The sequence below is a fragment of the Delphinapterus leucas genome, chromosome 8, assembly GCF_059928025.1.
Source record: "Delphinapterus leucas isolate spDelLeu-1000000601 "Yukka" chromosome 8, BTC_Dleu_Yukka2, whole genome shotgun sequence".
In the NCBI taxonomy this organism is placed as follows: Eukaryota; Metazoa; Chordata; class Mammalia; order Artiodactyla; family Monodontidae; genus Delphinapterus; species Delphinapterus leucas.
In genome coordinates this window covers 72,820,872-72,846,746 of record NC_143136.1, presented here as the reverse complement: position 1 = coordinate 72,846,746, position 25,875 = coordinate 72,820,872, and the positions used below count along the sequence as shown (strand labels likewise).

General features: G+C 44.3%; 1 protein-coding gene across 19 annotated transcripts in view; it reads left to right on the top strand.

Moving 5' to 3' along the window:
- Positions 1–25,875, top strand: part of PKP4 (plakophilin 4) — a 251,064-nt gene that overhangs the window by 209,445 nt on the left and 15,744 nt on the right. For 18 of the 19 annotated variants that reach the window (XM_089916801.1, XM_022569780.3, XM_089916792.1 and 15 more), the window contains 6 exons: positions 800–932; positions 2,263–2,476; positions 18,027–18,210; positions 22,654–22,771; positions 24,280–24,471; positions 24,676–24,849. In XM_089916801.1, coding sequence (XP_089772927.1) covers positions 800–932; positions 2,263–2,476; positions 18,027–18,210; positions 22,654–22,771; positions 24,280–24,471; positions 24,676–24,849 — 1,015 coding nt within the window. The remainder of the gene's footprint in view (positions 1–799; positions 933–2,262; positions 2,477–18,026; positions 18,211–22,653; positions 22,772–24,279; positions 24,472–24,675; positions 24,850–25,875) is intronic. The other variant, XM_089916789.1, reaches the window with a different exon arrangement.

The following is a 25,875-nucleotide window of genomic DNA, read 5'->3' as shown; positions in this document are numbered from 1 at the left end:
GGGTTCAAATGTTGCTCTGTTGTTGACCAGCTGGGTGACACTAGGCAAGTCGCTTAGCCCTTCTGCTTCAACCTCCAAATCTACAAGGTCAATTTAAGGATAGATGAACTAATACACATAAAATGCCCAGAATAGTGCCTGGCACGGAATAGTACGTGCTGTTTAGTAATAATCCAATTCTTTGAAAAAAATTCTGTACACACACATGTGCACGCTTGCCTGCATATGTTGGTTGAAAAAAACACCAGTGGGAAATGTCAACAGTTGTTTTCTCTGGATACAGGGTTACTGCAAAAACATTTTTTATCATGTTTTATGTTTCTTATAATCAAGAGCAACCATATATATTAAATTTCTTAAAAATCATCAGGCACACAGTATTTCCACTGGCTTTTGCTCCTCCCTCCTCAGGAGTGACATCTCACCTAGCTGAAGTGCACTTGTTTACCTGAGCCTCACACCTGCGAATTTCTTACATAGGTAGAAAGGCGTAAAATTAGAATCAGGAGGAGGAAAACAAGAATGGAAAAGTTACCCATATTAAGAACCTCTTTGTTACCCTGAATCTTTCTCTGCATCTGTGCATCATGATTTCTTTAAGATCATAAGCATCTGTGATATGTTCATCAGTGCATAAAAATTATTTACATACATACACATATATATATATATATAGTTCTTTTAGGATTTTTATAACTTCCCATTGTCTCCGTTGAGCTCTCTTCTCTGACAAATGTTTTGTTCAGTGTATCGGTAGAACACGGGCCTTCCTTTCTGAAGCCGCGTTTTTCTCGTGCAGGGAGTTTGCCTGGCGTGATCCCGAGTTGCCTGAAGTCATTCACATGCTGCAGCACCAGTTCCCGTCAGTTCAGGCAAACGCAGCAGCCTACCTGCAACACCTGTGCTTTGGCGACAACAAAGTGAAGCTAGAGGTACAGGACCAGTGCCTGGGATGCCAGAGTTGGCAGGGCGGGGAATGGGGAGGGCCGAGCAGTGCCTTTCTGTTTAGCAGCTGCGTGCTTGTGTGCTTAAGAAATGATCAGATGCAATCTAGAGACCCTTTTCAAGGGGTGTTCTGATACCAGTGACTCTTTTACTTCTCAGCTATGCATTTCAATATTTCTTGGGAAAATCTGGGATGAGATTATTTCTTGAAGTACATTTAGCATTTTCAAATCATGTGTCCACTCATTAGCTTATTCATAAAACATGAAACAAAATCAATTTAACCTGCATTTTAAAAGTATTTTCTATAAATCTATTAGATACAAATTATAGTATGTACTTGTGAACTCATGTATTTTACGAGATTCTGGTCAGAATCGGTGCCAACACACAATTAAGTAAAGGATTTATAACCATTACTAATACCGAACATATATGAATATTTTATTTCAGATTTTAAGCTTTTGGGGCTTTTATAGAAACATAGTGAGTCATTGATATTGGCTAGATTTAACATTTTAGACCTTTTTTCCTCCTGCAATGTCATATGGAACTTAAGCGTTTTTCACCCCTCAAAATTTAGAACAACACACAGTTACAGACTAAAGGTGAATGCAGTAAATAAAGCCCAAAAATATTCACATAAATATTAATGAAGTGACAAATGGAAGAAAATTTAGGGAGAGTCACCTAGAGAAACAATTCTAGAAAGCAAATGACTTCAGTCAAAAATCTCTTCCTGGGGCTTCCCTGGTGGCGCAGTGGTTGAGAGTCCACCTGCCGATGCAGGGGACGCGCGGGTTCATGCCCCTTTCCGGGAAGATCCCACATGACGCGGAGTGGCTGGGCCCGTGAGCCATGGCCGCTGAGCCTGCGTGTCCGGAGCCTGTGCTCCGCAACGGGAGAGGCCACAGCAGTGAGAGGCCCGCATACCGCAAAAAAAAAATCTCTTCCTGTGTTGTCTTCGACCCTGCATACAGCTTTGTTGTGGTCGTGTATTTGTGCATTTCACTTGGAAGTGACAGCATAATCCCTGTGTACATTCGGAGGGTTGGCGTATGACCATGTTACCTGCATGTGGCCGTTAAGCCACCTAAGTCTCCCTTCCCTTCTTTAAGCCATGAACCTGTGAAAAGAGCTTCATCTTAGAGAGTGTCCTTAAAATTTATAGAACATGTATTTTTTTAGAATAAAAAATAATCATTTGAAATGATCTGGAGTTGTATGTTTTCCGTGATCTTTCCATAACAGACTTTTGTTTGCTCTCTGATTGACCACATGTCACTTAGGCCTGGTACCTAATATTTTTCATTCTAGGTGTGTAGGTTAGGGGGAATCAAGCATCTGGTTGACCTTTTGGACCACAGAGTTTTGGAAGTTCAGAAGAATGCTTGTGGTGCCCTCCGAAACCTTGTTTTTGGCAAGTCTACAGATGAAAATAAAATCGCGATGAAGAATGTTGGTGGGATACCTGCCTTGTTGCGACTGTTGAGAAAATCTGTTGATGCAGAAGTAAGGGAGCTGGTCACAGGTAGGTAAAGAATGTGATCACGTCTTGGAGGAGATGTTGAAAACCATCTAGATTCTGCCCATGTATGGTGGCATCGTGAAGGACTTGGAGGTTCTAGGTTGGAGGTGACAATACAGTGCTCACAACTGTGACAAAGGCTGTGTGTAAGTTAATCTAATGATTCAGAAGGTACTTGCAGTGCTGTAGTCACCTCGACTAGTATCATTTATTGTACTTGTTAGTGCATAAGTATCAGCTAACAGATGTCTTGTCACAGAGGGCTGAATACGTCATTTTTCATTACATATTCCATAGTAATTACTTGTTTTAAATAGACTGGCTCTCCTTCCTTTTGAAAATAAACTGTACTTAATGGATTGGCTACCTTCCACTTCAGTTCAGCCTGTGTCTGAAAGCCTGTTAGTATCTCAGATGCTTCTCTGGGTACTGGAGATGTAAAGTTGAATAAAACTCAGTCCCTGCCTTCAAGTAGCGCTTCGATTCCAGAGGAACACAAGTGATTTTCTGTGAATGTCAGTGAAACGTGCAAGTGCTGGACTCCGTAGAGGTTGCATTGGGAGCACGGCAGATGGGTAGGGAAGTTCTCTGGTCAGTGTGAAACCAAAGTTGGCCTAAAGGTTGAGGAGGCATTGGCTGGGTATACAGGGGAAATATTTCCAGTCGCAAGCAGAGGCTCGGAGACAGCATGGGTTATACAGGCGGAGCTGCCAGCAGGAGGGGGATGCTGAAAGGAGACAAGAGCAGAGAGAAACACAGGCCTGGTTTGGGGAACTTGTGTCCCACATGCAGTGGGAGTGATTACAGGGCATGGTGTGGCTAGTTTGGGCTTTTATATGCATTCTTCCAGCAGGCAGTAGGGGTGGGGGATTGATTTGAAGTAGATGAGCCTGGCACCTGGGAGGCCTATGAGGAGGTCAGTAGTCTAGAGATAATAGCTTGAACTGTATCAGTGGTAGGAAGAAGGGGTGGGCAGCGGAGAAGAGGAAACAATGAGAGAAATATTTCATGGCCAGGCCACAATGGTCCAACATGGGGAGTGAGAGTCCCAGAGGAACTGAGTGATGCTTTGTCTTGAGGTCAAGCTGAGAGAACAGTTCTGCAGGAGGGCGATTAATGACAGCACTGTTTATAAGAGTATTAGGGGGAAATACTGAGTATTCATTGGTAGGAAAACGGTTAAATAAATGGCAGTACATTCACACAGTGAAACCACATAGAAGGGCTAAAATAAGTGCGTTAGAGCTATCTGTAGCAACATAGATAAATCTCTAGAAACATTGGTAGAATGATAAGCACAGCATGACACTATGGTATAAATTTTAAAATATGCAGGTTGAGGCTATCTTTATTTTTTGATATAGGCACATGCAATAAAGGTAAAATTTTTCATTAGAATGACAAAAGACAGATTCAAGATAGTGGTTACCTCTACAGGGTGCGGGTAGAGAAAAAGGCATTGAGGAGTATAATCTGGCTCCACTTCTTTAAAAGGAAAGAGAAATCTGAAACAAAGGAGATAGAATGTTAATACAGTTGATCCTTGAACGACCTGGGGGTTGGGGGCCCTGACCCTCTGTGCAGTCGAAAATCTGCATATAACTTATGGTTAGCCCTCCGTATATGTAGTTCCTCCGTATCCACGATTCCACATCTGTGGATTTAACCAGCCACCAGTTGTGCAATACTATAGTTTTTACCATTGAAAAAAATCTACATATAAGTGGACCTGTGCAGTTCAAACCCATATTGTTCAAAAGTCAACTGTATTTAACAAAGCTAGGGGTCGGGGCTTCCCTGGTGGCACAGTGGTTGAGAGTCCGCCTGCCGATGCAGGGGACACGGGTTCGTGCCCCGGTCTGGGAGGATCCCACATGCCGCAGAGCGGCTGGGCCCATGAACCGTGGCCGCTGAGTCTGCGCGTCCGGAGCCTGTGCTCCACAACGGGAGAGGCCACAACAGTGAGAGGCCCGCGTACCGCAGAAAAACAAAAAAAAACAAAACTAACAAACAAAGCTAGGGGTGGTGGGCATCTGGGTGTTTGTTTTATATTTGCTATGCTATTTTTCATGCTTGAAATAGTTAATTTAAAATGTTTTAACGACATTTCTTCCAAGTGAATCCCATTCTCCACTAGCTTCCACTATGAAATCAGAGCTTTAGGTTCTGTCAGCTGTTATTCAGTAATACTTAGGAATGTAGCAAACCACCTTGAATCTAATATTTAGTTAAGGGGAATCAACTTTCTCATAAGATATTCATGTTCAAAATAAGTACCCTGTGCTTCGAATAAGGTATGAAAATTACGTACTAAAAGTAGAATGCACTTTATATATAATCTTAAACTCCAGAATGGACTGCCTGCCCTAATGTGATTTGAATATTAATGCTTTAACACATCTCAATTACATATTGATTTATTAGTAAATCAATTAGTAAATCAATTTAGCTCCCTCTTTATAAAATGCTTTTGAAGCATCAAACCCTCTCACACCAAAAAATAAATTATTTACATTTACATACTATGTATTGTGTGTATGAAATGAAAATTAGAACAAGCGAAATAAAATTAAGAAAAAAAATTATAGACATATCCATTCTAGAAGTTAGCACAATCACTGTGATTACACCCAAATATTTGTCCTAAGCCCCCTGTTAGGAAGACAGTGTTATTTGCAGTGTATGAGTACTTTCTTTCCTCGTTTGATGTTTCTTTCCCATCATTTTGAACTCTTCTGTGAACGTTCAAGTAATTTCTCCCAGTAATACACCTGTGCAGCCAGCAAGGCTGCAGAATGATGTGTGCAGGCTCCCTGAGGGATCAGCAGTGATCCAGGGTCGACCTGACCTTGGAAGCACAGCTTCTACTAGATTTGGTTCTGTTTTGATTAACTAGGCAGATTTATCATGACTTGGTCCTTACATCCTCGATGTGCAGCTTTTTTCTCTTCTCCTGTCATAATTTCCCACGGGAGGAAGAAGTCTTGACTGCATTTTTGTTTCTGAGGTTTTATCCTTGGGAGAAACTCTAACAGTGTCTTTCATGAACTGAGCTCAAGGAGTTTGTATGATGTAGTGATGAACAAGAAGTAAAGTGTATGAAAGTTTGGTGATTTTTTTTTTTTTCATTTTAGAATAAATCAAATTTATTTGAAGTAGAGCCAGACTTTACTATTAAGGGTAAAGTCTATTAGATTTTATGTACTCATCTACCTGGTGCGTACCCTGGATGTGAGTGCTAATTTCGATGTTTCACTGCATGCACCCTCACTTCTGTTTGGGAACAGTACTAAGTTGCTGAGAACACAAAAGTTGTAAGACTTGGACCCTGACCTTGAAAGAGGATATGAGTTTTCATAACTCAAAAAGCTATTTCCCTAATAGGTTGTATCAGTTCCAGTATAAAACTAGCAACAGCCTCTGATATTTCTTTTTTGGAAATAGCTGCCTGTAGCTTTTAGGCTTTTTTTACAAGTATTTTTTGGCCATACTTATAGGTTAGGGAATATTAAGAACTGTTTTATAACTCTGTACTTTTACCTGTAACAGTTCATACTGATATGTGGACGGATTGCTTATGAAACGTTTTCTTCAAAAGTAGTCTTTGCTTTGGAATGGCAGTAGTGTGTGTAAACAGTTCACCGAAATGACAATATATAAAGGAGTTGGACCAGAGGACTTCAGAAGTGAGTTTCCAGTTTCAAAATGCTAAATGTCAGCCCAAGTCTGATTTGTACCTAAACACTCTCTACCTAATATGAAACTACCATGCCATAATAAATCGAGCGTAGTTGCTTGGGGTCGTGTGTGTATTACACGTATACATGTATTTGTAGGTTAAGATTTATGGAGACAAGAAAACTTATTTATTCACATTTCTCAGTTCCGGAATTTAGTGGTACCAACTTTAACTGATGATCAGTAATGTTTTAAGAGCAGCTAATCCCTGATGTATTTTAAAGAATGACAAAATCAAGAGAACCTTGAGCTCTTTCGTTAACTATTCCTGAAGTCAAATACTCATAAGCTGTCTCTAAAGCACAGAATCACAAGGTTGGAGGGGACCTCCAAATTCATTTTGTCCAATCAGCCATCCAACACATGGAGCCCCTGTACGGCTTCCACACAAAGTAGCTGCCCACCATGTGCTTGAACCCACAGGGATAGGGGGCTCATTACTTCGTGGGATTAAGACCGAGCAGCACAATTGTCCAGAAAGCAACAAGAAGACATTAAGTATGACTTGAGAGGCAAGGAAGATAAGCCCTCAGGACATCATTTTGCCTAAGAGTAGTCCTACAAGAGAAGACCAGTTAGCCCCAAATCCAGCCTTCCAGACCTTTCCTAACCAGGAAAGCATGTCCCCGTCTGAACCATTTTCATTGAAACATGTCTGCTCCAAACATGGGTAGCAGGGTGCTATGTGACTGCATCACCCACCATTCCCTATCAGCTGCCCATCTCTTGGAAGATATCCTTCCAAATTTAATGTTCTTCCAGTGTCTCCACAAAATACTCTGGCCCTTGGCCAACCTTGCACGATGCTTGGCCTTGAGTTCTTCACTGGAAACTATAGTCAACTTAGGGTCATGAAATGTTAAAGCACAGTGAACCATTGTGTTCAAAATATTGTGTTATTTGAAGAAATTACTCTCCCCTTGAAACTAGGTATTCTATTGTCCTTAATATTAAGTAATTCAACCTCGTTATTAATTCAGAAGCCTTTTCTTCCACTTCCCTTTGTTTCAGTTTGGCATTTTTAACGCACTTCAATGCAGAAATTTTAGCTATTCTTTTTAAAAGATGTCTTGCCTTTGCTTTAAATGTAATAACTGCCCAGGGCCTGCATTTTTGGCCACATCTTAATTTGCAGAGGTAGGAAGGAAAAATACTTTTGGCCCAGTGTATTTTCCCAGGACAGTGTGGCTGTCGTTGTTAATTAAAATAGTTCTCTAGTATGTGACGTGATTCTTGTGTTTTCTTCGCTGTGTTGAACATGTTCCAGGTTGGAACCTAATGAGCTTTTCTTTCAGTAATTGCTGATATGTGCAGGTGCTTAGGCAGAGGTTTTTATTACAAAGGTACTTTTTACCTTTATTGTGCTTAAACCTGAAAGCTGGATGAAGTATCGTTGTTCCCCAGTTGGGCTATAAAATGAATGTCTGCTAGGCCACAAACTATGGGTGGAAAGTGGGAACATCTTGTCACTAGAAGAGAGATGTTGAACTCATTTGTTCAAGATAATTAAATATGTTTCTAAGCTAGGATATATGAGTTTCAAGTTTTTGAGCATCCTGAAAGCATCGTTTTTTAAAACTATATAAATTGAAGATATTGCATAGAATCTGCACGCCTACCTTTTAATGCACCAGATGTCCCAAAATTATCATGCTTCTCTTACCCCATTAACACTGGTGTTAAGTACCAAAAAGTAGCCTTTGAATAATAATGGACTTTGTTTAAATGACTGCTATATTCACATTCCTTCCAATTTAGCAAGAGATTATTATTCCTCCATATGGCTAAGTAAAATATTTCCACACTGTTTATTTTAAACTGTTTGGATGCCAGCAGTAGATTCCAGACGCTATGAAGAACGTGAAATTAGGCGTATTCCCTTCCTGATCATTAGCTCCTTATTTCTAATTAGACAGTAAATTAATAAGAAAATGATAGTTGGGTGCCAAGGAAGGGTACATGGGCCAGGCTCAAGTTTAGCGAAGAGCAGGACATCCTATAAAGAGCCAGAACCTAATGGACATGCATTCAGCCTTTTGGATGATTATGTGCCATTACAGAATGAAATGATTACTAAACATGTCCCCTTGGCCTAACTAAGGTGCCTTCAAAACAGTCATTTATTCCCTGGTGCAGAGAGGAGTTGGCCTCTTACTTTCTGTCCTGCTTTTTGTGGGCCCCTAAGAGCTGTCAGGAGTCTCATGGGTAGTTTTCAGAAATCCAGCAACATCGCCTCCCAATTCCGAGCCCAAGTCAGTAGGATCCTTACCACTTGGCCCTCTTTATAAAATAATAGCAAGGGGAACGTGCACTCTCCTATTTACTGAACATTTCAAACCATAAAAATTAGTAATGAGAAATAAAATGACAAAAGTTTCATTGGTAACAAAACAAAAATAGTTTAATAAATGCAACAACTCTTAATTCAGAGTCACAGAACTTTGAGCTGGAAAGGGCTCTAAAGAAATCTTCTATTCTGCCCCCTGTAGTACAAGATGAGAAACTGGGATACAAAGAGATTGAGTCCAGAGGTTGGGTTTCTGACATGCCGGCTGAAGCTCTTCCTTCCCTTGCCTCTGCCCGCCCTGGCCCATCCGCAAAATCTGGGGGAGGGTGCAGATGCCCATTTTCACATGTCATTTCCCTTATTCTCTCAAATTACCACCAAAAAGGGAAAAGGAAAAAAAAAAATCCCGTAATATCTCAGTCAGTCTCTGAATTTCACCCAGCTATATAAATATTTTTGAACTTGGTCACTCGCACAGCCACATCAAACTAACTAATGATCAGGTATAATCCTAAAGCTTCAGGTTGCTTAGAAAACACGTGAACTGTGATTTTAGTCTTGTGAGTATTTCAGGATTCACAGTCTGAGTATGAAAAGATTTGCCCTCGGAAGTGGACTATGACATTCTGTTTTGTGTGCGGGCTTCCGGATGCCGAGTAAGATGAGGCAGTCAAGAGGGGAGACTCAGAGGTTCCTGTAGAATTCAGCTGGTCAGCCAGTGGTCAGGGTGGGGTCTCTCAGCACAAGACAGGCCCCGTAATGACACTCCCTCAGTAAACTAGACAGCACGTCGGTATGAGAAGGATGAGCGCACATGACGAAATTCGCAAAAAGAGGTGCCCAAGAGACCCCACCCAGGTCCCTCAGGTACTTTGCAGTTTCTGAGTCTGTCTTATTTCCCGTGGCTTAGGACTGGAGGCACTTTCGTCTCTAAGCTTCTTCTGCTCAGACCAGATGACAAAGTGGAAGCCTTAGTGCCGTTACAAATGAATAAGCACATTCCTGGAACACATAAAAGTCAGCTGTGGAACCTGCAACTGTGGGACTTTGTCCCAGGGAAATCTCTGTGGTAGTGTAAATAAATTCTCTGTCAGAGCATGAAACGACCTGAAGAGCACCCAGGGTGGCCGGGTCACTGCTCCCACTGCCACCTCTGCATCAGAGCAGTTCTCCCAGGGGGCTTTCCCTTCGCGTGACCCGTTCGCTTTTACAAACTCCCCGCTAACAGAAAGAATCATCCTTTACGTGCCTTACGGGCAATGCTTAGTCAGCAGTTCTGAATTTTAAACTGATTGATTTTCAGAGGAAATGCCTTTCCAGGGTACATAGGACTGTATGCCTCCATGAAGTCACCAGTCCACTCAACCTACCCCTGAAGTTGGGAAATTACCTAGGTAAGGAAGAATATGGTGAAATGCAAAGTGGCTCTGGAAATGGAGCTTTAGAAATCGATAGATCTTCTCAAAGATGCTGTGATCCACCTTTGTACCTGAAAAATCACTGAAACAAAGGCTTATGTTCTTTAAAGACTAAAAATACAAAGATCTATCATTCAGGTCCTTCAGCTGGGGACAAATTTAAGCAGCAGGAACAGTCCCCTTCAGATTGAATACGTAGGCTGGGGCCCTACCGTGTGCAGCGTCTGCGGCCAGCTCAAGTCTTCGGTTCCACACAGCCCCCTCCTGGGCAGCTTCCTTCTCTCAGATCACCTGAGCCCTCACTCACTGCGGTGGGAACCCGAGGTCCTGACCACCATGACCGCAGCTGGGCCTGACTTTGCCTTCCCATGCCTGGCATGGAGGATGCCTCAGCTGGGCCGGAAATCTCAGGGAGCAACGAGGGACACAAGGCAAGCCCACCAGGCTGGCCAGCCCAGGCCTCCCTGCAGGACCCCAGCTCTCAGGGCAGCTGCACTGCCCACCACCTAGGATGCCAGCTGTGCCAACCAGCAAGGAGTGTAGCAAAGCCTAGCCTGGCAGCAGGGGTACAGGAAGAAGAAAGCCCGGAGCCGGGCCTGTAAGCCAGCTCCAGGACTGCACGCTCAGGTGCTCTGCGGCTCACTGCACACGTTTTCAGGTACCTCTCCTGAGATGGTCTCACCTTGGGAACCCTGGAAATGATTATCCACCACCATGACTTGTTTTCCTGGGAATTTATCCAGAGAAAGGCATTTCTATAACTGAAGACAGTCCTTTTGTCCCACTCTCACAATAATTGCTTTCCCATTATTTCAGTTCTGTTTCAGTTTCGTAATTTATTCACAGCATTCCAGTCCTGGTGGAAAGTTTGAGTCACTTACCTGAAGCCACAAAATGGCGGACACTTCTCGCACTACCTTTTTCCCGCTACCCCCTTGATTTCCTCATTTCTGTTACCTGTATCATATTCTCACACAGGAGGTGAACTGTTGGCTCATCTTTGACATCAGCCTCAGCTTGCGTCAGGCTCCAGATTCTCATCACAAGCACTCACCCTCCCTTCCTCTTTGCTTTCCCATCCCCTCTGCACTCCTTCAGGCCCTCATCACATGCTCCCTGACCTACTGTCCCGGGACGCAGGCTTTGCCCCTCCTGGTCCGTCAGCTTCACTGTCCCCTCCTGGGATAATGCCCGTCCCTGCAGTCCATCCTTCCCCAGCTGCCAGTCCAAATCTGCAGCCCCTATCCTCCCCTCACCTTCTGGGCCAACCCTAGCCTCAAGGTTTCCCCACTCCTGCCCCTCCCAGCTGGGAGGGCACCCCCCAGCCCGCTTCTCCCTGGCCTCTGCCCTTCACACGCCAGCTCGAACGCAGTGGTTTCCAGTTCCACACCAAGGCAGAGGTTTGCCTGCTAAGAAAAACATCCAGGGAGAGGCAGCATGGGGTCAGGAGTGAGTGTGGGCTCCAGAGTCAGATCCACTTGTTTCCTTCCAGCTCTGTGAGCCCCGGCAAATCTCCTCACCCGGTACCAGCTGCCCGGTGAGAAACACAGTACCTGCCGCTTGGCGTTTCTGTGGAGCTGGGCTTACTGCTCTTCCTACTGGTGGGTGCTTTGTCAGAGCTGCCTGGTGCTGCAACTATTTGTGGCAAGGCCTCCTGGGAGCAGAGGGCTCACCTACTTGTATCCCTTAGAGCCTGGCATGAAAACGTCCCTACCAGCACTTTCCAGTAGAAGTGTAAACACAGGGCACGTCATTCTGAACTTCCTAGTGGCCACATTAAAAAGGAAAAAGAAAAATGCGTTTATTTTAATAGTGTAGTTTGTTTAAACCAATATTTCCAAAATATCACTTCAACTTGTAAGCAGTATAAAAACAATGAGGTGTTTTACATTCATTTTTTTCATACCCGGCCTTCATAATCCAGTGTGTATTTTACACTTACAGCCCATCGCGGTTTGGACCAGCCACATTGCACGCGCTCGATAGCCACATGCAGCCAGTGGCTGTTGTATTGGACAGTGCATGTCTAGGCTGTGCTTGGGTATAAGTAACATGTGTCTAAAAGGCATGAGGTACAGAGCTTTAATGCCGGAAGGGGGCAGGGATGCAGGTGACCGTGTTGTGACAGGATATAGTGGCCATAGCATCTTGTCATTACTCTGCCCAACTGAAAGTTGCAGAGGTTTATAAAAACCCTACTGGGGTTAGGGAAGAGCTTCGGGGCAGCTCCAGAGAGAAGAAACGGAGATGTGTTTTTGCTAGATCCTGGGTGTTTCAGCCAGAGACCATCTCGGGAATCACAATGGAGGCATGTGCTAGGAGCAGACAGGGGCCCTGGGTACAAAGGCCCATATTCCTGCCTTGTTATCCGCAGACTGTGGGTTTACGAGAAGCACACATTATTGGACGCTTATATGCAATCTGCAGCCTTGATGTTTTATATTTTCACTTTTAGTCTTAATATTTCCACCCCTGCAAGAATGCTTGCAGGGTGGGTATACACGACACCAGCCTGTTCCAAGCAGCCCATTGGATGCAGAATAGCCGGGAGGGGATGAACATATATACCAGGCAGTTCTGACCCCCAGAGAGCTGAAGCATGATAGTGACTTATCATGATGCTTGCTCTGTGCAGGGAATGATGCGGCCAAGATCTCGTTGTCTCTTCTCTGATTTAATACTCTTTGCACCCCTAAGGCTTGGGTGCCTCGTGGACATCTCATGAAAGAGCATGTCTGAAACAAGAATGTCAGGAACAGACACTGAGCATGAGGCCAACTCATGAAAGAAAATGCAGGGGCATGTCCAGTGGTGATATTTGAAGTTGCACTAGCACTTTTTTGGCTGTTTTATTTTTCTTTTTTGCAATGCCCATGACCCCTTGTGTTGTGCAGTTTCGGGAGGAGGGGTTGTTTGTTTGGGTATTTTTTTGATAATTAGGAAGCAGCAAAAATTGAATACTATATAAAAATTAATGGGTTTAGATTTCTTTCATATCAGAAAAAGAAAGAAAAACAGTTGCGTAGGCTGTTATGTATTTATGCTACCAGAGAAATAGCATTTTCAAAATGTTGTTTGGTTGGTTTTCTAATGTCCTTTAAGAAATGCATTTTTCAAATGGTGCTATTATTTTAATTAATCAAGTAAAATCAGTTTCTAATTTAACTATGAAACTGTCATTTGGCTGTAAGAATAGCTATAATGCTAGTTTTAAACGTGCACTCTCAAAATTCTGTGGCCTAGGATTTATGTGAATGGTATCTTAATTACTGTATTCATTCTTTGTGGGGAAGATGAACTTTCATCTCTTATGGCAGTTTCTCATTGCGGCTACTGGTTACTCATAATTATGTGTACTTTTTCTTGTGGTAGAGAATAAGCAGCGTTTTCTACAGTAGTATGCGGGAAATTCCCTAATATTTTCAAAATGAGTTTGTTTATATATATTCTTAGTTCTCACAACAAATAGCTAACTGCTTTCAATAAAAACCTCAAGTTTCCTAAACTGAATTATAGTTTATTTTTAAGTTTCTTTTAAGGAACCAAGAGACAGTGGAGTGTGCTGCTAAATATTTTTGAAAATAATTTTGCACTAGGACGTCGGAGCTGGAGGTTTATCATGTTGATGGAGAATGCTAATAGTTCTGTATTTCTCATCAGTCTCGCTACATATGGGAGCTGGTGTATTTTCCATTCATTACTTACTGTTCTAGGAACATTCTCCCTGACCCATTAAATGAAGCCCTAGACAGAGTAAGTGGAAAGAACATTGTTTTATTACTGCTTTAGTGAGGCAAGTGCACACAGGTATTATTAGTTGGTCTTAAGAATGGTGCTTTTTACTTTGAGTAGAAAAGCCAAAGTAATCATTCTGTAGCTAAGGCTTTTAAGTTTAAGTGAACCTTCTTCATCCAATGTTGGTTGATCAGAACTGGTTGCCTTGGCTTTCCATAACCTCTATTTTTGAAAAAGAAAGTGGGGAGGAAAAACCAATGTCTTGGAACTTGCTTTGATGTTCAAAATGGCGAGTTAAATCCTTACCAAATGTGGTTTTTTGTGTTACATAGCAAAGTACAGGATTAGAGGGATAATGTTAACGCTTAATGCGGGATCAGAAAGCTGCCTTTGTGCGGATGCCACCGACTTAGCAAAAATAGAATCTTTCCTTTCTTCTGATCAAGAATAATTTTGAACACTTTTTGAAGTTGCAGGAGAGGTAGCTTTAATTTCTGTAGCAGACTGATTTTATGAGTCATCTGAGTTGACCGAAAGATAACCTAGTCAGCTGGCCTACAAGTCTACTGAAGGGTTACGTATTTTTAAATAATGTAACATTTTATAATTGGGCAACACTGGTCCTTTCTTTCTGCAGTCTGAGGGATGGGGATTGAGGCATTTCGGTGTAACTTAACTTCTGGTTCTGGGAGGTGGAGCAGCAACGTAATTCTCCTAGCCCCGTAGCTGGGGTGGTAGCTTCAGCAACCATCCCTTTGGCCTTCGTGTGAAAAGCAGGCAAAACCGTGCTGGCAAATCCCCTTGAAGATCCAGACCACTGTTCTGACCCCCTCCGTGTACTTACAGACCTTCAGGGACACTCTCAGGACGCTCAGTTTTAAGAAAAGGTGTGAAAGGGAGGGAATACATACCTAGGTGCTAAATCTGACAGGCAAAAAAGAAAAGGGAAATCTCAAAGCAAATACAGGCTATTAAATTGGATCCATCAACATATATTTCTGAGCACCTATTGTGTCCCCTGCATATGTGTAACCAGACGTATAAAAGAATGGATAATAGAGTGTTTCTTACTCATTATACTTGCCTAATGAAATTTAATATTGAATTTAGAAGAAGAAATGCTCATCATCCTGTAAAAGTGATTCACTTTGTTATGAAGCAGAAACTAACACACCATTGTAAAGCAATTATACCCCAATAAAGATGTTAAAAAAAAAAAAGTCAACATGTAGGATTTCAAGCCTACCAAATAATTAAATGGGAAGTGAATTCATTTTGTGCATCTTGACTCTTTAAGGTATTATGTGTGAAGCACACAGTGTCTGGCACAGAGTAAAACCGTAGTAAATGGCCAAGTTAACTATTGTGTATGTTGATTTACGAATGTTTCTGCTCTCCAATCCCCTGTAGATGTAATGGCTAATAGTAAACTGTAGAATGACATATAACTCCACTGGTCATTCTAAATGCCTGACAAGGAAAAGAGCGAGCCAGACAAAATCCTTGTTCCAGCACAGAAAGTCAGGCGAATCCACAAACCTGGGGACTCTCCTCTTGCCAGAGTAGATCTTAGAAGTAGCCAGGAGTGGAGGCAGGAACCATGAAAAACAAGCTTTTCTGCCAGCAGTCGGAGAACTTCTAGGCATCAGCTCCAAGATCCAACGTGCTAAGTAAGAACCACTCCTCTTCTTAGTCGTGTTTTCACCTGAAGCGTGTGACTCAGCACTGTTTAATTTTCCATAGAGATGTATATCTAATTTTATACCTATAACCTACAGTATGATAGACTTTACTTTGCATAAACCTTGCCTTAAATTAACGTTACTGGAATGCATTTATTCTGTGAAGTAGAACGTAGCTTATTGGAAAATGCACCTCTCCCCCATGTGTAGAATTTCGTGGAGTGAGGACTTTGAAATGCTTTCACAGAGAGAAAAACTGTTCCAGTGGCCTTCAGAATCGCATGTTATAAAACTGTCATCAGGAGAGGTTAGGAAATGACCCTTCCCCACCACTGGCCTCTGGGCCACACGCTGCCCCTCTGGCTGACTCAGGCCCCCGGCAGGCCCCTTCAGAGTGCTGGGTGGGGTGAGGTTGGCCTCGCTGGCAGAAAATGTTAAAGCCCTGTTTGTGGCGGCTGCTATCGTCCATGCTTCTGTGCCTCAACCCACTCTCCTTCTGTCTTCTCTCCCCTCACCTATTGTTTGGGTCAGAACCAACCTCCAGAGACTCGTTTTTCATCCTTAGCGCCCAAGGTCTCTTCTGTGGTCATCCGTCCTCAGATACTTTTCCCCTAATACAGTGCTTTTCAAATGTCTTTTAGACACAAAAACCCTTTTTTCAAACAGAAACATACAGTGAAGCCCAGTATTGAGAACAGATAAGGATGGAGCTGCTCCCGGTGAACTGGGATGGGATCTGGAGCCCTGCTGCCGGTTCTCACCCACCTCCCACACGGCTGCCCCTAAGAGCCCAGCGGAACCCCCAGAGTCCAGGGAGCCCGGTTTAAACCCACTCACAGAGATGCAGCCAGTTTTATCAGAATCCACAGAGAAGTAGCTCAGCTTGTGGAGTTTCAGCTCACTTCATAAGCACCTGCAGTGTGCGCCGCCCTCTCACCAGGACCATCAGCCACAGGGTAGTTATGGAAACGAAGGTCTGTCGTGCTGGACAGAACAAGCCTTCAGAGGCAAAGCAGGGTCCTTCCTTTTCCCGATGCTGAACTGTCCAAACCCCCCTCGAGTCCAAGCCTTACTAGATGGGTCACCGCTGAGGCTGAGGTCCTGAAAAGCTGTGCTTATGGTGGGCTGTCCCACCCCAAAGGGTAGGAGCAGAGAAAGGATGAAAGTCTTGGGGGAGCAAGGGAAACCCAGTCATCAAGGCCCAGACATCAAAGCCAAGTGAGAGAGGAGTCAGGACCCAGGGCGTTTCCCAGGACAGGGCCCACGCATCTGCCTCTGTCATCGACCATCCCTCCACGGTGTGAGTGGGTCAGGGCAGGTGTGCGGGGAATGGACGGTCCTCTCGGTTCACGGAGTATTGTTGTACTGTCTTCAGTTCTAGCCCTTTGCTTGAACCCCTCCTCCCTCCATAAAGAAAGAAAGCTCCTGTCAGCTCTCTCCCGCCTCCCTCCTTCGTAAGGGGCCCTGCGATTTTAGGCCCCGAGAAGGCTGCTGCTCAGGCAGTTTACAGGCTGGCTCCTTGGTCACCAGAGCCAGAGCAGCAGTTTTCAGCCTTGTCTCTGGCCCAGCACTCTAGATCAGTCATGTTCACAAGCCTCACGTGCTTCCATGGACACGGGCAGGTTTTGCCAACTCCTTCCCCTCCACAGGCCTCGAGCGTTTCTGTGTGTTGATAGTTCTAAAATCACTATACTGACTGATGCAACTTGCCAGGGATACATCAGGAGTGTAGCGCTCTGAAGATCCAGCTGTACCGTCTCTCCTCCTCCACCCCATCCCCTCTTACTTAGGAAAATGCATCAATGTGAAAATGACATTAGAGTAGGTATAATCCTGAATTTGCTCTAATTTCTAAAAGAGTAACTATTAGGAAATATGTGCTTTATAACAATAATTTAACCCTCTTATGGTTGACACAGAAACGAGGACCCTCTAATATGCTTATAATTCAAATAACACTCTAATAAGCTACATTTAAGGTCTGGTTGTCCTAGCAATATTGATACGAATTACAATATTGGGAGCTTTTAATTTACTGTTAGTCTTGCCTGTATCCAAAAAGGAATGGTAGTAACTTGCACAGGCTGATAAAACTCTTAACGTGGAAATAGAAATGTTTAAACCTTATCTAAATATGGGAGAGAAGACAAATGTTAACCACCCTTTGTGCAAGTTACTTCAAGTATAATATTTAAGCATGAGCTTCCCGGTAGCAAAAGTAAGAAAAGGAAGTGTGATGAAGAGAAAGTGTCCTTCTTTTGAGAAAGAGAAGTTCTTTTCAAGTACTAAATTTTAAAAATGGTTTGTCACACACAACACTGAATGTAAGGGATGATACAGTGAACCACATTTTTACAGCCATCACAGATGCATCATATTTATGACCCTTGATTGGATTGTGCCCCTCCCCCTCACAGGGTAACTCTAATTTGCTTTGCAAAACCATAGTCGTCTTGCCTGATAGATACATAGGCTCCAAAACTTAAGATAAGGACGACTTGGTAATATACTGCCAGAAGCTTACATACGTTCAGTCAACATTTATTAGAGGTCCATCCCCAGCCTGGTTGTAAATTCAGGCCATAGATTAGGTTTGGAACAGACCCGAATTCCAATCAATTAAAGCTAATATGTTTATTTCATTACTAAAACTGCAGGACTTCTAATCTGATATTTAAAATCTCCTTCTTTAGGAGTTCTTTGGAATTTATCCTCATGTGATGCCGTAAAGATGGCAATCATCCGCGATGCTCTCTCAACCCTGACAAACACTGTGATCGTTCCACATTCTGGATGGAATAACTCTTCTTTTGATGACGATCATAAAATTAAATTTCAGACTTCACTTGTTCTGCGTAATACGACAGGTTGCCTGAGGTAACTTTTTGTTTCTTCTTTACGATTAAGTCTGTGATGAAATAATATGTGTCATAGCTAAGGTGACTTCAGGATGATTTAATATTTCATTTCTATTAATATCTCTCTAAGTTTCCAAGTTTTTTTTTTTAATTTAGACCACTGGGCTTTGTTATCCTATGAGGAAAACATTGTGAGCACAGAGCAGTGGCCCGAGAGACATTATCTTATAAACGACTCTTCTATAGGTCAGTCAAAAAAGCCCTTTCAGTCTGAAATTACTGTCAAAATTCCAGTGTTTTCCACTCGAGCAGCATTTTCCTGGTTGTCACATTCTGATTGCTAATGTGTTGGCAGCCTGGTGTTTGTTTAAATTCAAAATGTGGAAGTGCAAACTTCATGTTATAAAGTAACTCAGTCACGGGGATGTAATGTGCAGCAAGGTGACTGTAGTCACTAATGTTGTGCTGTAAAGTTGAAAGAGGCTAAGAAAGTTCTCATCACAAGAAAAAGACACTTGGTAACTTTGTGTGGTGACAGACGGTAACTAGACTTATTGTGGTGATCATTTCACAATGTATACAAATGTCAAATTATTGTTTTGTACACCTGAAGCTAATATAATGTCTGTTAATTAGACTTCAGTCTTTTTAAATGTAATGGTTAAAACTTTTTTGCTTTTAAAAGGGTGCAAAAAGGTGCGGTTTAAGCAATCATTGGGTTTAGAGTTTTATAAATAAATGAAAATGAGCCCAAATACTCTTTTCAGTCATTATCTTTAGCATTTAAAATCCATAAAGCCTCCTTTAACTGTACACGGTGCTGCTCATTATTTGCCATTAACTCTCATCAGCTCAGTTTCCACCCAGCTTCCCAGGCTTGCTGGGAACCTGAAACAGTAACCTTGGGGCAGAGTGGCCTGGTGACGACAAGAGTGGGCTCTGGCTTTAGACAGACTGACTTCCTGTCCCATTCTGAGCCTCAGTTTCCTCATCTTTACAATAGGGGTAATAGTAACATCTCAGAGTTGTGAAGACTCAGCTTGTATAAAATGCTTCGTGTAGTGTCTCACACACAGTGAGCGCTATTTACCGTTTAGGCTAAGATGTCTGAGCATCTCTACACCAGAGCTCGAGAGCGGGGCGGGGGGTGGGGGTGGGGGTGGGGGTGGGGCGGGGGTGAGGGAGGGAGGGGCCTGGGCTTCTGCTCTGAAGCCTTCCGCTATTGTGATGGGTAACTGGGGCAGGGGAGGGGGCAACAAGAATCAGGCTCCTAGAAGGCAGGCCAGTTCCCTGACTCAGATTCCTGCATCACCGAACGGGTCACATGGCCTCTACTGCTGATCTGTGGGGCAGCATCTCATCTCCCTGTACCTGGCTCAGGGGAGGCCGTGAGCCCTCAGCTAGCCTGCCAGGCTTCAGGGGAGGCCCAGGGACAGGACGCATGCTCAGGCTCCCCCAGTGGTTCAAGGCTATTAACAGTTAGTTGGTGAATGCCTTCTGTGTAAATTCAGTGATGGACAAAACAGAGTAGGTCGTGGCTCGGATAGAACCAAGCTCTATTGATGAAGACAGGTAAATAAATGAACAAGAAAATAACAACAGATGCCATTTAAAAAATAGGGTGATGTAAGAGTTACTAGGTGGTCACTTTGATGGTCAGGCGGTCCCTCACAGGAGGTGAAGTTTAAGCCTAGTCGGAAATGCCACAGGAGCTGCTCCTGTGAGGGCGGGGGTGGGGGAGGGGAGGAGGACGCACTCGAGACAAAGGGAACGGGGAGTGTACAGGCTCTGGGGCAGGAAGGGGCTTGAGGCTGGAGCTTAATGGGCAAGGTGCAACGTGAAACCAGTTACGTTGGGATGTTTTAGATCAGAGCAAGGAGTGCACCACATGCCAAGTGTCATGGGGAACCATCAGAGGGTCTACTCACAAGAGTAGGGACGGTTTCTGGCTGTGATGGGGGCGACAGTGGGGGCAGGAAGGCAGATGAGGGTGACAAAGGCTAGGCACCAGAGAGAGGTCGGCAGAGCGGAGTACGTTGTGGAGGGAGAGGCTGACAAGGTTTGCTCATGGACTGAATATGAGTGGCGAGGAAAAGGGAGGAAGTAAGGACAGCGCCTAGACCTCTGGCTAGATCAGCTGGGAGCACGGAAGTGCTGTTGATGAGGTCGAGCAGAGGGGTGGAGGAAGGGTGGAGAGACGAGCAGCTGAGGGTTTTGTCTGGTCCACTTTGAGATGCCTGATTAGCTATCCATGTGGATAAATGTAATGTCTGGATAAATGAGTCTGGAGTTCTAGAGAGGGGTTGGGCTAAAGATAAAAACTGGGGAGTCATGGGTCTATAGGTTGTTTTAAATCCAAGGAGCAGAAGGAGGCCACCCAGGAGAGCACCAAGATAAAGATAGGAAGCGACCAAAGTAGCCCTGGGCACTCCAGAGGGGACCCACAGGCAGAAGAGGCTGAGAAGGGAAGACAGCAAGATGAGAGGAAAAGCAGAGGGGTACCGGATCCCTGTTAGAGGAACAGAAGAGGTCACCTGTTGAGAGCTACTGAGAGGTAACCCTGGATAAGAACAGTAGAGGGACTTGAGCTATGGAACGCTCTGTTGTCATTCAGTCATAAATAATTTGTATTTTCTACTTTTATTTTCTCTTAAACCATTGTAGCAGGAAGCCTCTAAGATGGACACAAAAACTCTTGCCTGCTAGTGTTATGCCCATGTGTATTCCCCTTTCGTTGGGTGAAATCCTTCAAATAAATAGTAGTTCTGAAGTTCTAGATGCCGCTTCTGAGATTATGTTACAAAGAGACTGGCCTATGTGTTGCTCACTCTTTCTCTTGTTGCCTCATTCTGAGCGAAAGCTAGCTGCCATGGTGTGAGCTTCCCCAGGTAGAAACCCCCATGGCAGTAACTGACGTCTGGCAAACAGTGAGAAGCTGCGGATTGCCATAGTCACGTGAATGGACTTGAAAGTGGATTCCCTGAGGACTGGGAACGACCACTTGTGTGAACTTGGAAGTAGATCCTTCCTAAGTTGAGCCTTCAGATAACTATAACCCCAGATAATAGCTTGATTGTAGCCTTATGGGAGACTCCAACCCAGAGGCACCTAGCTAAGAAGCACCTGAATGCTGGACCCAGAGAAACCATAATACAACAAGTATTTATTTTTTGAGCTGTTAAATATTGGGGTAATTTGTTATACAGCAATATATAGCTAATAGAATCATGGATTAAAGAAAAGTATGTATTCTAATATCTCAAATAAGTGGGGCAGATGAATTTATGTGATTTCTAATTTTATTTAATTTTAGTTAGGGAATATATTTTGTGTAATATTGATTGAAGATTCTTTTATGTTCTAGTAGCCAGTCAGTATTGATATAGGTTTGATAATATTTAATATGGAATTGAAGATAATAAGTGTTTTCTCTTTGTATGGGACAGATATGCAGCTTATTATTTTGTTTATTCCCATGGTTGATATTCAGCTGATTCAGACTTTGTACTTCAAACTGATTGTTCAAGTCTAACATCTCTTCTACTTCGTTGACACCTTCATATGATGAATCAGTGCCTTTGTTACTTTGGCTATTAAATATTTTTTAGTAACAAACAAACATACAAAAAGAACAGTAGAGGGATCATGTGTGATAGTATCTCTGGCCTCAGAAAAACAAAGGCGAAAAGAAAAGTCATTCCCGATCCCCCTTACCTAGTCTAAGTTTTACAAAATCTCAGAGTTAGCCTAGAACCCTTGTTAATGGCACATAAAATAGAGCCTTATAATTTGGTATCAATTCACGAAGTTGAACTGATAGCACAAATTTCCATATGGATGAGACCTAAAACAATTTTCAGGTTTTTTAATAATTAAAAAGATGAGAAAAATTGTGGCATGAGCAAGTGTTCCTATTTAACTTGAAATGTTTATACAAGAAATATGTTTCCTCTGTTCATTCAAGAAGCATTTATGACCACCTACTACATGCAAAACATTTTAATAGGTGCCGGGACTGCAAAGACCTTATGACCTAACAAGGGAGGTAAAGGATGTCTGAAAACAGCAACCGTGCATGGCTAGCAAACATCCTTTTACATGGTGGGCACTTCCTAATTGCTTCCTATGTAGCAGCTCATCTCTTCCTTACAGCAACCTTACGAGGTAGTTACTATTATTCCCCCTTATGTATGAGGAAACTGAAGATGAGCCCCAAAATAATTATTTTAGGAGGTTAGAAGGTGGCCCGTCACAGGAGAGATACAAAGTTCAAGTGCCACTGCTCCCTTCTGTTTGTGTGGCTAATGGGGGGCTGGCTATTACTGTGAGCTCCCTCGAGATTAAAATGCAGCCTCCAAATGCCTCTTCAGACCAGATCTACTTGCTGCTGTGTCACCCGTTCTCAGATCATTAAGGTAAGGCTCCACGGCTAACGAGCTCCCCCGTGCCTCTGCCTGTTTAGGAATCTCAGCTCCGCGGGGGAGGAGGCGCGAAGGCAGATGCGATCCTGTGAGGGGCTGGTGGACTCTCTGCTGTACGTGATCCATACGTGTGTGAACACATCTGACTACGACAGCAAGGTCAGTGAACGCCGCAGTGGCAGAGGACAGCAGCTGCCGACCGCCGCTGTCCACGTGCCACTGACTCTTTCTGGAATTCTTGACCATCTGCTCCTTGTTAGGCTACGCTCCAGATTAAAGGGAGACTGTCTCAAAGTAAATAAATAAATAAAGGGAGACTGTCTCTAAAAATTACAAGTTAACAGGGACATGAGAACTTAAGAAAATAGCCTTAGAACCATGAAAACTGAGTGACTCCATGTGGCGAAGGATCGACCAGGGTCCAGACCTTCTCTGTGGTTTCTCCTGGGCTCATCGTCAAGGCGATGGCCCCACTGCTCTTTCCTCCAGTTCCGTATCCCCTGTTGCTACAGTCAAATCCATCTGGATCTAGGTATCTACTGAATAAAAGTTCCTGGTCCAGGTACTGGAATCTCCCCAACCTCTCTTCCCTTCTTGCCTCGGTGCCAACTCTGGATGCCCCTTTCTACGTGCGGTTGCAGTCTTTCACCCACTCCGTCTGTTACCAGCATGTCCCTCTTACCCTCCCCTCCTATTTCCTCCATCCCGGCCCTCTCACAAGGAATTCTGCTCATCATTTTTCAGCTGTGATGCCATCCAGGGTCTGCCCCAGCATCAGGGGCCAGGGAAGGTGGGGAGAAACAGGAAGGAGGGACTAAAAGTGTCAGGAGTCCCAAGGCAGGCAGGGCGCTTGTTGTTCAGGATGGGCTGGACGAAGAGGGGCCACAAACAGGCCTGGGGTCGTAAACAGGGGTCTAAGAGGAAAAAGAAGACTGAGTGGTAGGATTGCGGGGGAGCTAGAGGAGAAATTCAAAGTGACAGCCAAGTTTTTATTTGAGCTCCAACTGAACCAAAAGATCTGCAGATGAAATTGAGAGGAATAAGCAAGTTAGAAGGGGAGCTCGCTAGGCAAAACTGAACTTGGTTCTAGACACACTTGGTTGAAGTGAGTTGGCCTCCCAATTAGAGGCGTGATACAGACTTTGAGGAACAAAAGACCATGTACAGAAGGCAAAACGTCAGCAGAGAAAGAGATCAGATCGTGGAACTTTCCACAGAGGGAGGGGGGAGGGGGAAATGGAAGGAGACGACAAAGATGGCACTTGCGGGGAGGGGCTGTGTCCGGGGTGGAGGCTGGTCGCACCCGCTGTCACGATGAGGATTCCCAGTGGTGAGAAGGGGGGGACTCTGGTAACTTGGGCGCATCTCTGCCACTGCGGCAGCCCTGAAGCACAACCCTGGGCATTTTCTTCTCCAGAGCCTTGCACAGTTCCCTCAGCAGGCAGTCAGATCGTCAGCTGCACTGCGGATGGCTCTGCACTCTGTCATTGGGTGTCCCGCCAACAGTCTGGAATCACGGTTCTGACCTTAGACCGTTGCAGTTCCCATAAAGGGAAAAGCAGTTCTTTCACGTTCTACACTTCTTTACTATCACTGGTGCTCAGTACAGAAACGCTTTGCACTAATGTGCCACGGTGGTTTTAATCCTACACTGTGTTGGGTTTCAGACCGTGGAGAACTGCGTGTGCACACTGAGGAACCTGTCATATCGGCTGGAGCTGGAGGTGCCCCAGGCCCGGCCGCTGGGGCTGAACGAATTGGATGACCTACTCGGAAAAGAGTCTCCCAGCAAAGACTTGGAGCCAAGCTGCTGGGGGAAGAAGAAGAAGAAGAAAAAGAGAACACCACAAGAGGATCAAGTTAGCATTTTACTTGACATGAAACTCTAAAGTTTCGTTTCCTCTGGGAGTGAGAAATCACATATTTGGCAAGAAAAAATTTTTTTCTCATGATGCAGTTTTTCTGCTTAGCTCTAGCTGAGTCTAGCAGAAAGGAACGTTTTCAGGTGTTGGATACTGTGTTCACATATTTGCTTCCACTAATGCGTGCTCTTTGTCTTTCAGTGGGATGGAGTTGGTCCTATCCCAGGACTGTCGAAGTCCCCCAAAGGGGTTGAGATGCTGTGGCATCCGTCAGTGGTAAAACCATATCTGAATCTTCTAGCAGAAAGTTCCAACCCAGCCACCTTGGAAGGCTCTGCTGGATCTCTCCAGAACCTCTCTGCCGGAAACTGGAAGGTAGGATGCCTTCTACTTGTGCACACTTCTTGCAGTCAGATCAGCAATGATCATGGAAAGGGACACAGTTGTTTAGAGTTTGGTAAAGCGGGGGAGGAGAAAAGCAGGGAGACAGCAGTCGGCTCTGGGGATCCAAGGATGAATATGACGTAGCCCTTCCCCATGAGAAGCCGAAGGCTGGCGAGAAAAACAGACAGATGGAGCCAGTACAGTGTAGACCCCATGGGATATGTGTGCGGCGGGGTCTTGGAAGAGGACATCTAACCCAGCCTGGCAGGTGAGGGAGAGGCAAGGAAAGAGGGGAGCCAGAACATAGGGAAGGGTTCCTGGAAGGGTGGTGCTGCCCAAATGGAACCTTTAAGAATGAGTAGAATTAAGCCAGCAGAGTCGAGGTCGGGGTGTACAGGGAACCAACCAGATAAAGGGACAACAGGGGAAAGTCGTCACAGTGAGGATGCCGTGGGTGGAGGCTACAAGCCGGTTGCCGGGACGTGGAGGGTGGGACGAGGAGTGCCCCCGTGGAGCTGGGCCTCGTGACCAGGCCTGACGGCCAACTTCAGGAGCTGGGAGCCAACCTTCGGACCAGAGGGGCCGCTGAAAGGGTTTAAGCAGACCAACGACACAGGCTGATGTGGACGCTGTTGATCCCGTCTACAGCAGCGCAGAAGGCGGATTTGAAGTAGAGGAAGGTTGAGGCTGGGATTCTGCAGGGGAGTCTGGTGAGAGATGCCGAGGGCCTGAATTAGAGCTGAGGCTGGGCCGCCATTCCTGTCTCAGACACTCCCAGAACATACACATGGCAAAGTTTCCACCTCCACTAATACGTGTGTGACTTCTTTAGGAAAACTGAAGGTGATTTCTACTGTTACCACTATAAGCAAGTCCTCAAAACTTTTTAAATGTCATCTGACAACTTCCCAGACAGCCCTTGTTTGAAACATTTCAACCTCTAGAAATTCCCTAACAAGTATATTTTAGTAGAATTACGATAATGCTTGTTTTTGACTACTTCCTCCATCACCCCCT